At 42.5% G+C, this 15,706-nt stretch overlaps 1 protein-coding gene across 1 annotated transcript in view; it reads left to right on the top strand.

Moving 5' to 3' along the window:
- Nucleotides 1-15,706, top strand: part of LOC106602710 (neuromedin-K receptor) — a 37,355-nt gene continuing 21,649 nt past the window's right edge. The window contains exons 1-3 of the mRNA XM_045716773.2: nt 1-684; nt 5,896-6,084; nt 10,336-10,486. Of these exons, the coding sequence (XP_045572729.1) occupies nt 311-684; nt 5,896-6,084; nt 10,336-10,486 (714 nt within the window). The 5' untranslated portion in view covers nt 1-310. The remainder of the gene's footprint in view (nt 685-5,895; nt 6,085-10,335; nt 10,487-15,706) is intronic.

Raw genomic sequence — 15,706 nt, 5'->3', positions numbered from 1 at the left:
CGGTGCCATCGCGCTCACATTCAACAGGAGGCAAGTGGTGGATGCGGATGGAAACTTATACTTCGTATTTTGCCATCTTCACCGAAGTAGAGGCATGCACTCAAAGCTAAAATTCTAAACGGGATGCGTTCAGGCGACTGCGGTGGAGTCGAAGCTGACAGGTCTTTTTATTCAAAGTTGAGATAATTTTTACTGGCGTATTGCGGAGAGGTGCGTTGCGCGCGGTGGTGGAGCTATCTACTCTGTTTCTCTGAAGAGCAGCCTGAAAAAACTACTTATTCCACAGTAGGAAGTTACAATTTAAGTCATAATGGCAGCTGTGGCACTCAATGGATCGAACATAACAACCGGGAACTTTACGAATCAGTTTGTTCAGCCGCCTTGGCAAGTTGCCCTGTGGTCGGTTGCCTACAGCTCCGTTTTGGCGGTGGCTGTGTTCGGAAACCTCATTGTCATATGGATAATTCTCGCCCACAAACGAATGCGGACAGTCACCAACTATTTCCTTTTGAACTTGGCATTTTCGGACGCATCCATGGCCGCCTTCAACACATTAATTAATTTTATATATGCTGCCCACGGAGACTGGTACTTCGGAGAGGCTTATTGCAGGTTTCACAACTTTTTCCCCGTCACCTCCGTGTTCGCAAGCATCTATTCGATGACTGCAATTGCCGTTGATAGGTAGGAAACTTATGCTGATCATGCCTACTTTTTAAATCAATAATGGTATTTATGTATTATGATTAATTATGAATTATTATGATTATGATGGTGATCTATACACTTTATTATTCAGCACTTCTCATGATTCTTTACAAGCATTTTCCACCAGTAAAAAAAAACATAGGATTCACTCTTCATGGTGATGCTGATGAGGTTGTAGGGGACTGGTATTCCCCCCCCCCCCCCCTCCCTCAAGTTGTTATTGAATGGAGATCACACACCATGGCTGCATTTTTTCCTGTTTAAGGAAATGTACGATTCTTTGTTTATTCTATCTAGGCAGTAGGTTGTGTGTGTGTGTGTGTGTGTGTGTGTGTGTGTGTGTGTGTGTGTGTGTGTGTGTGTGTGTGTGCATACCTGCATGTGTAGGATGACAGTGTGTTGTGTGAGTTACTGTGTGTGTGTGTGTATGTGTGTGTGTGTGCATGCCTGTGTGTGTGTGTGTGTAGGGTATATATTGTGTGTGAGCGTGTGTCTGTGCATGCATGCATGCATGAATGTTAATTTGTGTGTGTGTGTGTGCATGCCTATGTGTGTCTATGCTGGGGAGGGCAGTCTATTGCATGTGTAATCATGAGTTTGCGTGTGTGCATGATGCGTGCCTGTGTGTCTGTGTATGTGGATGCCTACGTACATGCATGTGTGTACACTTATGCCTCTGGAGTCAGTGGAGAGGTTCAAAGCAGCACCGACCACAGAGGATAATGAAAAGATAAAAAAGATTAGTAACCGTGAAATTAACCACGCTTTTCATCTTCTTGATGGAGGTCAGGGAGGTGAAAAATATTTTGAACTTACCTTGGCAGTCATGTCAAGAGACATGGAATATCCAGACGACTGCCATCTATCCAGACGGGGATGCTTCCTTTGAAATCACTGAAAGCCTCTATACTGTCCATGTTGTGCTTGCGTTGCGTCACGTCCAATGGCAGCGTCCAAGCTCAAGAATCTCTTGAGGTTCAGTTCTCCATGGCTGACACACGTGTTCATTCTATCTTGTGAATTTAAATCATTAGAAATCAAGTTGATTTTGGTTGCGTATGGCCTCCACTAGACACCATTGGTTATTTTACTAAGATTTACGAAGCCAAGAAGATACTGGCGAGAAGAAACCAACAAGCTACAATGATTATTTTCACATTGTATACAAAAGCAACTTGTGTAATTAGAGGATCATTTAGTACAACCACTAGCAACAATTGAATGAGTACTTGTGAGAAACAGGACTAAAGCTATTGCACTTCTGCATAGTCAATGAATATGGTACAGTAGGAAAAAAATAGAATAAGGACGCTCTTCCCCTCTGCTCCTCTGCTCTCAAAACAACACGCTCTGTGTAGCAAGTAGAACGTCACATTGACCACGACGCTGATGGCCTGCTTGCATGTGGGGTGGCAGAGTATTTTGTGTGTGTGTGCGTGCCTGCGTGCATGGGCGATCATGTGCTTGCATCTGTGTAGGGGGTGGCAGTGTAGCGTCGGAGCGCGTGCGTGTGTTTGTGTGTGTAGGTATACACTCATATGACCAAACCAGTAATCACTCTTCACTGGGCTTTACTTACACTCGAGGAAACCAAAACCTACATTTGGACAACGCCCCTAATTACAGTCGTTTGACAAATTGGCACAAGCCCGCACTATTATTGGACATTTTCAGACGCTAATATCTTATTAATGGCGTCTTCAGGGGTTGTCACTGGGGAAGCCTACACACATCCATTCTGGTGATGGAGGTGCCTCTGAGGGTTGTGTTAGTGTGCATCCACTTCACATCAGTTGACCATTCAGAGAAACGCTACCCCTTAGATAAATGTGTAGTTAAATATGTATAGTATTCTTGGATCTGCGCTGCCTTGCCAACTCCTAAGGTCATTATTATGCCTTGTCATGCCAATACATGGCTTGATTATGATCAGAGGAGCTGGCTATAGCACAAACGGATCTGGTGTTAACTATGAAGTGCATTGATATACACTGTATGCACTGTGTTCACAGAGAGTCATCTCTCCTCTTATTTCTATAAGAAATTGATTGGTTGATTGGTTGCAGTGAATTTAAATGATTCACTCATTTGACAGCAGATTGATTGGAATTGGCGTTTTAACTGAATCGTATTCACTCAACGGGGTGTCAGTCAAACACTATGAGTTGCTGTCTTACTGTTGACACCATTCTCCGATAGTCTGCTAAAGAGATGAGACAGACAAGACAGGACTTGTTGTTTTGACCTCAAAGTGAATTGTTTCCCGACACAACAGGCCTGAAGGGTTGTTTATACCCTAGCCAAAGCCAGATGCCAGACTTGGTTTGTAAAAATAACACACACACACACACACACACACACACACACACACACACACACACACACACACACACACACACACACACACACACACACACACACACACACACACACACACACACACAGCACTTCCATAAAAGGCATGCATGTACGCACACACAACCTTGCATCAAACACAAGTGGCTTGGCACACACAAAACACACACACATCCCCCAATGACTCTCTTGTCACTTAATGAGATTATCATTTCAAATGGGACTCTGGCTGATTTGATGTTGATCAATATCCCCATGTTACATCATATACGGCAGAGCTATGGTGTGATAATGGAGGAGAAGTAGTGAGTGTGAGCCACTGGTATCTCCTGCAGCGCTGCGACAACACAAAAGGAGCATCCTTTAGGCTCTGCTCTCCATGACCTTCCTGCAGCCGAGGCAGACAAATTCCATCTTTTTTAAGTGTCCCTTCGATTTGATCCCCCCATGCCAGAGATGAAGAGGACAAGAGAACATAGATTTGACCCAGATTGAAACACATAACCTCCAGTCCTACTTGTTGCATGGCTGAACTGATGTGCAGCGCAATCCAGACAGTCTGTCGCATTGGAAATGGCACAGGGTTGCAATGTGGTGGCCAACCGTAAATGTGCCCCACCTTCTATTAAGGGCAGAATGTGCCCCCATTCCACCCCTCCATCCCTATTTCCTGTGGAAGTAAAACTCATTTCCTGAGTGAACAGCACTTCAGATAAGACTCCTACACACACCTATTATAATAAAAACGGCAAGACATCTTCCCACACACACTCACGTTTAGCGGGAAGAGTGTGACGAGGTGCCAGTCTGTCAGCGAGTGTATTCTTTGAGATGGGACTGATTTGATTTACCATTGTTGGTAGTTGACACTCTTCAAGCAAGTCCCTCACTTCATTATTCTTCGTTATTCTTAGACGGTCAGGTTAGGCGTAGCAGCCCATAACTGATGTTACCGGCTGAGACTATGCAAGTTACAAAATCATTGAAGATCCAATGCAGACGTTTTTATCTCAATATCAAATCATTTCTCCATAAAAATTAAGTACCTTACTGTGATTGTTTCAATTAATCCCTGTGGCTCAGTTGGTAGAGCATGGTGTTTGCAATGCCAGCATGGTGTGTGCAACGCCAGCGTTGTGGGTTCAATTCCCACGGGGGGCCAGTACAAAAAAAAAAAAATGCATGAAATGAAAATGAAATGTATGTATTCACTACTGTAAGTTGCTCTGGATAAGAGCGTCTGCTAAAATGACTAAAATGTAAATGTGAAATAGTCAAAAAGAGACAAGAATCGCTTCTTAGCAAAAAGTAATTTCTCAAGTAAGTCAGCTGTTATTGGCAGAGAGGTGGTGTCACCAGGCAGGATAAAACTCCATCCCACCAAAACAGGCTGAGTTTAGGCAGTTTTTTCAAACAGCTCTTACACTTAAAGGTCATTATCACAATTTCACAGTATTATTCCAACCTCATAGTGTGGAAATATATATAGAACACAGATAAATCCAGTGTTTGCCTGCACTGGGCCTTTAATGAATGAAATGCTCAAATTCTTTCATTGCTAATTTTGTGATGCAAAGGGAGCGTAAGACATTTTGGAAGACTGATGTGTAGGCTACTGCAGGATTTTCACCCTCTACCCTTTTCATGCATTACTTCCACCCTTTATCCCTTTTATGCCTAAAGAAATGACGAAATGCTTCATTGCAAGTATCAATTTTGGTCTTGGCTGCCCTTGGGTATTGCTTTCGCCTAAGAAAAGGACCTCAGGAAAACACCAGAATGAGATTTCTGTGATGAAATACAATGAAGCCCTGAAAGAGCAGCCCCCTGCGTGGTTCGGCTCTTTTAATCAACCAGTAGCACTGTACGTACTCGCACACACACACACACACACACACACACACACACACACTTCATTCACCTGGACTGCTACTGAAGTTAAATTGACTAATTCTGAATTCCTCTCATCTCAATACCAGGGCCCAAGTGCCACTCAGATTAAATGGCAAGTGATTACAGACGAGTTAAGGGACTGCACGGACTGCTCTCTAGCGATGGCCCTTTGGGGGATTTCCGAATGTCATTGAGGTGGCAGCCAGGGCTCTGAAAGTTATCAGAAACAGAGTCCGGAGGGGAACTTGTCTGTTAGCGAGGCGCTTCATTCAAGGAAAGGAGATAATAATTAGCATTAGCATCAACGAGCCGTGGCTCTCAGTAATGGACAGTCATAAAGTAATGCAAATCAGAGGACACAGAAGCATAATAAAGTGTGTCCCCAGGCTTACAGCGTGTTTAGAGTAATCTCCCACTAATTTGGACGATCCATTGTTTCAGCTTTGTCCGTGGCTTTGTTCTAAAGCCTCTGGTTTGATATGAATGAATCCATGTTACAAGAGAGACCGCCAGACCTCAAGTGGATTTCTGAACATCTTTGTGTTTTGGAAACACAGGAGCAAGGTTGCAGTCAATTCCTTCTCAATTCAGTACAGGAATTGAATTAAATCATTCAAATTGCATGTCAATTCCTTCTCAATTCAGTACAGGAATTGAATGAAATCATTCAAATTGCATGTCAAACATGTTATATAACCTTCACACATTCATTTATGTAATTTGCCACTACAAAAACTAAATGAATGAATGGGACATCCAATTAATTCCCTGACTCCACACACCCTGAATGAGCGGACTTCCTCTGATTCAGAGGGGTTGGGTTAAATCCGAAGACACATTTCAGTTGAATGCACTCAGTTGTACAACTGACTAGGTATCCCCCTTTCCCTTTCCTTATGTTTGACCTTCAACCCCATTTCGACATCTTGACCCCTGCAGGTACATGGCCATCATCCACCCTCTGAAGCCACGGCTGTCGGCCACAGCCACCAAGGTGGTGATCATGTGTATCTGGGCGCTGGCCGTGGTGCTGGCCTTCCCCCTCTGCTTCTACTCCACCATCCGCATCCTGCCCCGCCGGACCATCTGCTATGTGGCCTGGCCCCGCAAGGAGGACGACCCCTTCATGTGAGTAACGGCACCTTTAGCCCAGGAGCCTCCTTTGTAGACTAGCCTCCTTCAAGCCTTATAAAAAATACAGTATATACAGTTGAAGTCGGAAGTTTACATACACCTTAGCCAAATACATTTAAACTCAGTTTTTCACAATTCCTGACTTTTAATCCTAGTAAGAATTCCTTGTCTTAGGTCAGTTAGGATCACCATTTATTTTAAGAACGTGAAATGTCAGAATAATTTACATTTTACATTACATTTACATTTACGTCATTTAGCAGACGCTCTTATCCAGAGCGACTTACAAAATAGGTGCATTCACCTTATGATATCCAGTGGAACAACCACTTTACAATAGTACATCTATATCATTTTTTTTTTTGGGGGGGGGGGGGGGGGGGGGGGTTAGAAGGATTACTATATCCTATCCCAGGTATTCCTTAAAGAGGAAACCCCGAGGACAAACCATTCCCCCCCCCCCCAAAAAAAATCAGCCTACCCCTATTTTCAATGGCTATCACTTTTATTATAAGGCCAAGTCCTCCCAGATTGCAGTTCCTAGGGCTTCCACTAGATGTCTAGATGGCTTCCACTAGATGGCTTCCACTAGATGTCAACAGTCTTTAGAAAGAGTTTCATGCTGGTTTTTGGAAAAATGAGCCAGAAATTGTAGTTTTTCTAGGTGGCTCCCATTTTGGCTGTAGTGTTTCCAAGCGCGTGGAAGAGAGTGCGTTCTTTGGTATTTTTCTCCGGTAAAGACAATAACGATTCTCCGTCTTAAATTTTAGCGCTTATTTACGTATTAGGGTACCTAAGGTTTGATTATAAACGTTGTTTGACTTGTTTGGAAAAGTTTATTAGTAACATTTGGGATTAATTTTGTATGCATTTTGATGGAGGGAAACTGGGTGGATTATTGACTGAAGCGCGCCAGCTAAATTGTATTTTTTTATGGATATAAAGAAGGACATTATCGAACAAAAGGACAATTTGTGATGTAACTGGGACCTTTTGGAGTGCCAACAGAAGATGATCATCAATGGTAAGGCATTTTTTATATCGCTATTTCTGACTTTCGTGTCGCACCTGCCTGGTTGAAATATGTTTTTCATGTGTTTTCTGGGCGCTGTCCTCAGATAATCGCATGGTTTGCTTTCTCCGTAAAGCCTTTTTGAAATCTGACACGGCAGCTGGATTAACAAGTTAAGCTTTATTTTGATGTATTACACTTGTGATTTTATGAAAGTTAAATATTTATAATACTGTAGTTTGAATTTCGCGCTCTGCAATTTCACCGGATGTTGGCCAGGTGGGACGTAAGAAGTTGAAGTTGGGACGTAAGAAGTTGTTAGAAAATACAACTTGTTAGAAAATAATTTGAAATTGACAAGTTGAAACATAGCCTATAAATAATTAGCAGGCAGCGCGTGTTAACTGTCCTGTTGCATACTAATCCCATTTTGGAACAGTGAGTGCATTCTGACATCACGTGCATAAAACAACTCACGCTGGGGCGACCGTTAGAGATATTTGGAACTCACGTGTGAAAAGGTTAACTACTTGGGCCCTACTGCCACGTTGGTTTCCCGTTCTCGACACTCCGAGAGCTTGCAAGCACAGCTTTTGAAGCATCTAAAGCAAGCTGGGCTAAAAGCCAGGACAGCTCGGTTTTCGAGCTTGGGTGGGAACAATCACTCCAATTGGAAGGGACAGCTGCGGTAAAAGATGACGCACAAAAGGGGTGGCTACCAAGCTATGATGAACTTTCCCAAACTAACAGATCCCGTAGAGATCGACCTGGCAGCTACAGTGGGGGAAAAAAGTATTTGATCCCCTGCTGATTCTGCACGCCTGCCCACCGACAAAGAAATGACCAGTCCACAATTCCAATAGTAGGTTAGTAGAGAGAAGGATTTATTTCAGCTTTTATTTCTTTCATAAATTTCCCATTGGGTCAGAAGTTTACATACACTCAATTAGTATTTGGTAGCATTGCCTTTAAATTGTTTAACTTGGGTCAAACATTTCGGGTAGCCTTCCACAAGCTTCCCACAATAAGTTGGGTAAATTTTGCCCCATTCCTCCTGACAGAGCTGGTGTAATTGAGTCAGGTTTGTAGGCCTCCATGCTCACACACACTTGTTCAGTTCTGCCCACACATTTTCTATAGGATTTATAGGTCAGGGCTTTGTGATGGTCACTCCAATACCTTGACTTAGTTGTCCTTAAGCCATTTTGCCACAACTTTGGAAGTATGCTTGGGGTAATTGTCCATTTGGAAGACCCATTTGTGACCGAGCTTTAACTTCCTGACTGATGTCTTGAGATGTTGCTTCAATATATAATTTCCCTTCTCATGATTCCATCTATTTTTATGAAGTGCACCAGTCCCTCCTGCAGCAAAGCACCCCCAAACATGATGCTGCCACGTCCATGCTTCAAGGTTGGGATGGTGTTCTTTGGCTTGCAAGCCTCCCCCTTTTTCCTACAAATGTAACGATGGTCATTATGGCCAAACAGTTCTATTTTTGTTTCATCAGACCAGAGGACATTTCTCCAAAAAGTACGATCTTTGTCCCCATTTGCAGTTGCAAACTGTAGTCTGGCTTTTTTATGGCGGTTGTGGAGCAGTGGCTTCTTCCTTGCTGAGCGGCCTCTCAGGTTATGTCGATATAGGACTCGTTTTACTGTGGATTTAGATACTTTTGTACCTGTTTCCTCCAGCATCTTCACAAGGTCCTTTGCTGTTGTTCTGGGATTGATTTGCACTTTTCGCACCAAAGTATGTTCATCTCTAGGAGACAGAACGCGTCTCCTTCCTGAGCGGTATGACGGCTGCGTGGTCCCATAGTGTTTATACTTGCGTACTATTATTTGTACAGATGAACGTGGTACCTTCAGGCGTTTGGAAATTGCTCCCAAGGATGAACCAGACTTGTGGAGGTCTACAAAAAAGGTAGACCTTGAAATACATCCACAGGTACACTTCCAATTGACTCAAATGATGTCAATTAGCCTATCAGAAGCTTCTAAAGCCATGACATAATTTTCTGGAATTTTCCAAGCAGTTTAAAGGCACAGTCAACTTAGTGTATGTAAACTTCTGACCCATTGGAATTGTGATGCAGTGAATTATAAGTGAAATAATCTGTCTGTAAACAATTGTTGGAAAAATGACTTGTGTCATGCACAAAGTAGATGTCCTAACCGACTTGCCAAAACTATAGTTTGTTAACAAGAAATTTGTGGAATGGTTGAAAAATGAGTTTTAATGACTCCAACCTAAGTATATGTAAACTTCCGACTTCAATTGTATCTTTAAAGTTTATTTGTTTATTGGATAGAGAGAGATAGAGGTGAAAGATAAGAGAGAGAGTGCTGAAAAAGCAGTAGGACATATTTGAACTCATGCTGGCCGTGGTACATCGCACCAGGCCACCTCATTCTAGACGTCTATACGACTACTTCATATGAGACGTGTTTAACACCCTCTTTCATCATCATAAGCCTCTTCATTTCACTCAGTTTTACATGGTTACACTTTATGGTAGCTTATGCATTATGGGAACTCTGCCGCTACTTCGCTCTCCAACCAAGGTGCATGAATTGAGGAGCAAACTGAAGTGAGGAGGATATTCAGCAACTCTTGGAGGACAGTGGAAGTTGATAGAAAAGTGTATTTATAGTTATTTCAGCTCGTGGCCTTCTTCAGGGTTGCATTATGGCAGCATTAGCATTTGTTGTTTTACAGTATAAACACGTCATCCTATTAGCACCTACAGTAAGCTTTTCTCTCTTCCCTTCTGCTTTTCTCCTCTCTGGAAGTGCACACTGGTCCTCTCGTTCTCTATCTCTCCACCTCTCCTCTCTCTCTGTATCGCTCTCCCTCTCCTCTCTCTCCTCTCTCTCCCTCACTCTCCCTCACTCTCCCTCTCTCTCCCTCTCTCTCCTCTCTCTCTCCCTCTCTCTCTACTCTCTTTCTCTCTCTCCCTCTCCTCTCTCTACTCTCTTTCTCTCTCATCTCTCTCTCTCTCTCTCTCTCTCTCTCTCTCTCTCTCTCTCTCTCCTCTCTGTGAGATTTGAACTGCTCTTTTTATCATGTCTAGTTTACCTTACCCTTATTTTCCTCCCTCCTCTCATGCCTTACTTCTCTGCCCGCATATATATCCTCTTTAAAAATGGGCCAGAGCCATTTTGCTCATTGTTGTTTCTAATCAATCATCTTTGTTTACATTCTGGTTTTCTTCTCCCTGTCGTGGCCAGGTTTCATATCATTGTGATGCTACTGGTCTACCTACTGCCCCTAATGGTAATGGGCATCACCTACACCATCGTCGGGGTGACGCTGTGGGGGGGAGAGATTCCGGGGGATTCATCTGACAACTACCACAGCCAGCTCCGGGCCAAGAGGAAGGTAAATCCAGATCAGACCTGAGATTATAACCCACGACACAACAAACACAACGTATTTACGATGCTCTGTTAGTACCACTGACCCAAAAAAGGCATCTCTGGTTCTGGGGTGACAGCGCTTCAGGTCTCAGGAACCTTAAGGCAGTAGCAATGCTATATACGCCATCCACTAGGATTTTCACAGACAGATAGATGTGATTATTGTGAGTTTTTGACTGTATCTTCAAAGTACCAAAAAATCACTCAAGTGAGTTGGCAAAGGGTTAGTGTACTACGGCGACATACAATACATCAAAACACACATACTACACCCATACTGTACTATGGGGACAAACTCAGTGTGTTTATTACAAGATAATGGAGGATTTACTGTGTCTTTATGGGTTTCGACATTCACAATAACTATTGCGTTACAGTCTGGGTCACCTAATCCAGCACATTGGTCAATCTCCGCAGACGAAAACCTAGCAACACAACCTGATCGCTGCAACACAGCACAGACCTTTAAGTCTATGAAAAAACAATTTGAGACGTTAGTTTTTTCTGACTCGTGGTCGCCGTTCCTCCATCGACCTTGTTTTTTTGACGTAGTTGCTTTTTGACATGCAGCGCTAGCTTTGAATGCTAATGGACTCCTGAGGCACTGTGAGCTTGGCCCTCCATCTCGTACTGATGTCAAAAGTCAACACTTGGATATACTCTCCGGACTGTCTACTCTGTGAGTCACAGGCATACTCAGACCGTCAGAACAGTTGACTTGTCAGTGTTGTTTTCTGGTTTTGAGAATAAAATGTGCTTCCTAAGAAAGTTGTTGTGTTAAACAGAAACCGGAAACATTTATTGGAAACTGCCCCAGATTTTTGGTACACACTCCAATAAACAGATTACATTTTGTTTGGGATTTTGACCCATTTTGTCTCTTAGAAATTTGTGCCAATGGGATTCAGTATCGACCACAGTGGGTGGGTCAGGCCCTGTCCATCCTGGCAGTAAGACTAAGAGGCTCCTTAAAGGGGCAATCTGGGATTCAAACAACAACAAAGCTGTCACCCTACCACTTTTTGCTAAACAGCTAAGGTATGGGGCTGGATAAATGTAACAACTCTCAAATTCATAGATGAAGATATGGAAGCAAGAACTGGCCATCCATTTGAGTTAAAACATGTTTGTACTAATTCCAGATTGCCCCTTTAAACTGGGAGGCCTGCTGGGTAAATGGCCTTAGGCCGACAGGAAATATGGGAGATGCACCTCCACTGGGAATTAATATGAGTGATAAGGATTGGACTGGAAGCACTAGAGTGTCCACACTCTACAGACCACAGAGACAAGAGAGATGGAGTGTGAAGTTGGCTAAAACACGAACGGACTGGAGCACCAGGCTAGGCTATTGTATATGAAGAGACCTTTCTATGTATCAGAACAATACCTCTGGATAAACCATAGAGTTTCAACAGTGAGAAGGTCACCTCCACCCCCAGGCCCATATTCATAAAGCATCTCGGAGTTGGAGTGCTGATCTAGTATAAGTTTTGCCTGTAAGATCACAATGAACTAGATGGTAACTTCACATGAAGTAAAGTAGTTGGGCTTGATTTAGCTCTTTAAAAGTATTATTGTGGTAGTGTAAGAAGTTATACTTTACTATTTAAAGCAAAGCAGTTACTGTACCTATAGTCAAAGTTAAATGTAGAAAAATAATTGGTCTGATTACTTTGACATACTACTATATATCAATTGTATTACTTTGGACTACTACACTTGTATACACTCTGCTACTAGAACACGACAGTATTTGCAAACTGTAATAATAGAACACAGAAGACAATGTTTTATACAAATAAACCCCCAAAAATCACTATGTATTTGGATGAGAGTCCTCTCTGGACTGGAGGGAGATCAGTGGGAAGAGGGACCCACTGGCCAGAAAAGGGGAACCCCTTCCCTCTGAGCACCTTTAAACCCAAGGGACACACACATGTTAACTGAGCATAGCATACATAGGGCCCTATAAAATCGATTTTATTTTTTGCCTGATTCGTCTTGTTTCTTCCCATATTCTGTTTTCTCCAATTCGTTTTTTCAGGTTTCATTCCCCCCCCATTTTTTTGTAGGTTTTTGCTCTCAAAACCACACTTTTTAAAGAGAAAAACAACACAATTGGATGTTCTAAGTCCACAACAATGCGTAAACCACATCAAGGGCTGCTTTTGAGGTCTGGAAAAAATATACATTTAGATTTTGGGTGTGTTTTGCAAGAGTTTGCAAAACAAATGGCCATTAGATTGATATCATTCTACCAGGTACAGTATGCATAGGCCACTTCGTAGTTAACATTTAATTGAGAAGGTTTTTCATTTCCACCAGAAGTAGCTTATCATTAAGCATCATCACTATTGGCTGTGCCGTTTCAGAAAGTTGCCGGAAAATACAAATCACTGATGCTGACTGACTGAACCAAATAGACTACACAACTCTCCTTCATATTAAAATGTCTATGTTGACCTGTGTAAAAACTGAAAGAAGTTTTCACACGCAATAAAAAACTGAAAAAGGTTTTCCCCTTACGTATCAGATTCTAGTGTGTTGTTATTAGGGGTGTGGCAACCTGGCTATACTCTTATTCTTATCCATAAATTGACAGTTGATACTCTTGAACGGAAAAGTGTTTTATTATGCCTAAATAGATGTTGGAAAAATATCTATCTGCAGGTTTATAGAACAAAACAGCTGTAGATTAGGAGCAGCATGCGGATGTGTGTGTGTGACTGTGTGTCTTGTCCTCCAAACTTGGAGGGCAAGCTGGCAGACAAGTTTGCTGTCACTCAGTCAGAATGCAGATCAGCGTTTCTTCTTCTTTCCCTACTCTCACATCGCTTGTTAGATATAATTCACATTGATAGCTACTAGCAAACGTCCTCGCCTATTGATTTATCATAGTAGCAGGCTGACAGGAGGCCGCAGTAATTTAAATGATTAGACCGAAACGTGCGATCAGAAGTGATTAGGTGAAATAGGAAGCAAGTGAAGGTAGACGGCTTCCATCTATCCAATCAGGGTAGCAGGATCAATGTACAACCCACTCTTCTCTTTACAGACAGGAAAACTAGCCAGTTGAGTTATTTAGAGCATGGTGTACGATACTGAGAAGGAAGACGACGCGCTCTTGGCTTGGCTGCCTCCTTGTAGCTTCTTTCTTGGTGTTCACAAGAGAGCTGTTAGCTGACGTTAGCTAGCTACTTTACATCACTTTAAACTCCGACAAACTGCTGTAACTTTTGATTGCTAGCAGATATTTTTGTTCAGATTTGAATAGTAGAGAAGTAGTGTAAGATTTCATATGCTCTAACTTGTTGTCGAACTTGTTGGGAAAGTGGGTGTCACGTAAACGTCTGTCAGACCAAAGATGTTAAATTGAGGTGAAGGAATGGTTCTCTCATCTTTCAAGTAAAAAACAAACATGGCGGCGCGCACAAACTACCCATCGTCGGATAACTTCAGATTGCTAGAAAGTGTTTTACTCAATTATTTCGATCAATGGTGAGCACACCCGTGATGTGATGAATTATAAATACTAATTGCTATTGCCTAATTCATATTGTGGTTTCTGTCAGCCGAGAGTTATCTAAATATGACTGCTTGTGTTATGTTCATCTTTTTTGCGGTTTGGAGGATTGTGTAAGGCTGTCACTACTTCTCTGAATGTCTGAACATTACATCCGAAAATAAACTGGTCACATTCAGGACATAACTTTGTAAGGACTGTGTTTGTGCAAAATGTTTCTGTGAAAAAACAGTGTGGCCAGCTCAAATGCTGACTGTTGCATCAATCGAAACTGGACCTTCAAAATAAGCATTCTAATCACATCGGTTTGAGCGTACGCTGCAGGGACCACTGTAGAATGATCACATCTGTTTGTTGGTACGTGTGAAAAAGTTAAAGTATAAAATATATATATATATTTTTTTAAGTATAAGATCAGTACTCCTACTCTGAAGCGCTTTATAAATATGGGCCCAGGTGAATGGGGTTCAGATAAGGTTAGGTGCTCTGAGACTGAGTAGGGAGTTAGTGGCCTCAGGTACCGTTCTGCTCTGTCAAGCCGCACTGAGCCTAGCTTAGCGCCATCACTGTTTTCCTCTTAAGTTTCTTATTATCCTGTTTTCCAAAATGAAATCAAAATTAGCTTGAGGAGTAGAGAGCACTGTATTGTCATAATCTGGATCTATTTGATGCGTACAGACTATTATCTTTACAAGCTTAAGGTACTGTTAGGCGAATGCCTGAATAATGAAACATTGTGGGTGTACCCATGGTGGTGATCAATAGGGACTGTGGATGTTCTTTGGGCATAAAACACATCTTGAATTGAACTGGCACGGTCTAAAGGTTTCCTCTATTCCTCTATTCTGGGTCATTCTCTAGCTAGAGGACTCCTGATATCTCCAGGATTGAAAAGTATAATTTTTGTCTTATATTTTGTTGTCTTTTATGTTTTTTTTTTTTAACTGTCTTTCTACTTCAAGTGCTGCCTGTCTTCCCAGCAGCCTACTTGGTGGTTAACGTGCAGATGATTGTTGGCACATCAACCAGGATTAAAGGGCAGGGCAATTTGTGACTGTTGTTGTTTTGGTAATCAGTGGATGTGTTAGAGGGGGAGTGGTTTCTCCTCTCCTAGGCAATTCGTACCGATCAGGAGGTGTGCTCTTCACCTTTGCAAGGCAATTAGCAATTAGTATTAGTTCTTCAGTCTCCCCTGTTTCCTCAGCGGCAGCTGAAACCGATGATCTCGTTGCAAAACTAAGACCGTCACCGAAACAAAGACGGTTCTGCCGAGTTGTTTGAGGTAGGAAAGAGAGGAAGGTTCCACACCACTCTCTCACTTGAGTATCTTACCTAGTTATTTTCAGATGTGTGTTTTTTATACCTGTTCACTCATCTCACTGTAAGCTGTCCAGATCCTCCCCACCCCTTGGCTGCAACCCTTCTAATTTAGTGTACCCTGTGTGCACAACCCATGTGGAATTCCTGGTCTCTGCCGATCTGCTGTCAAAAACGCGGAGTTCATCTCAGCCTATTGTACCCTTCAGTCCCTTGACTTTTTGGCCCTGACGGAGACATGGATCCCCACAGAGAATACTGCTACTCCAGCTGATCTCTCTACATCTGACTACGTTTTCTCTCATAGTTTGAGAGATTCTTGTGGTGGCACAGGGCTAC

The sequence above is a fragment of the Salmo salar genome, chromosome 04 (assembly GCF_965601325.2).
Source record: "Salmo salar chromosome 04, fSalSal1, whole genome shotgun sequence".
In the NCBI taxonomy this organism is placed as follows: domain Eukaryota; kingdom Metazoa; phylum Chordata; class Actinopteri; order Salmoniformes; family Salmonidae; genus Salmo; species Salmo salar.
Note: the sequence above shows the minus strand (reverse complement) of the source record. Positions and strands in the feature narration are given on the sequence as shown.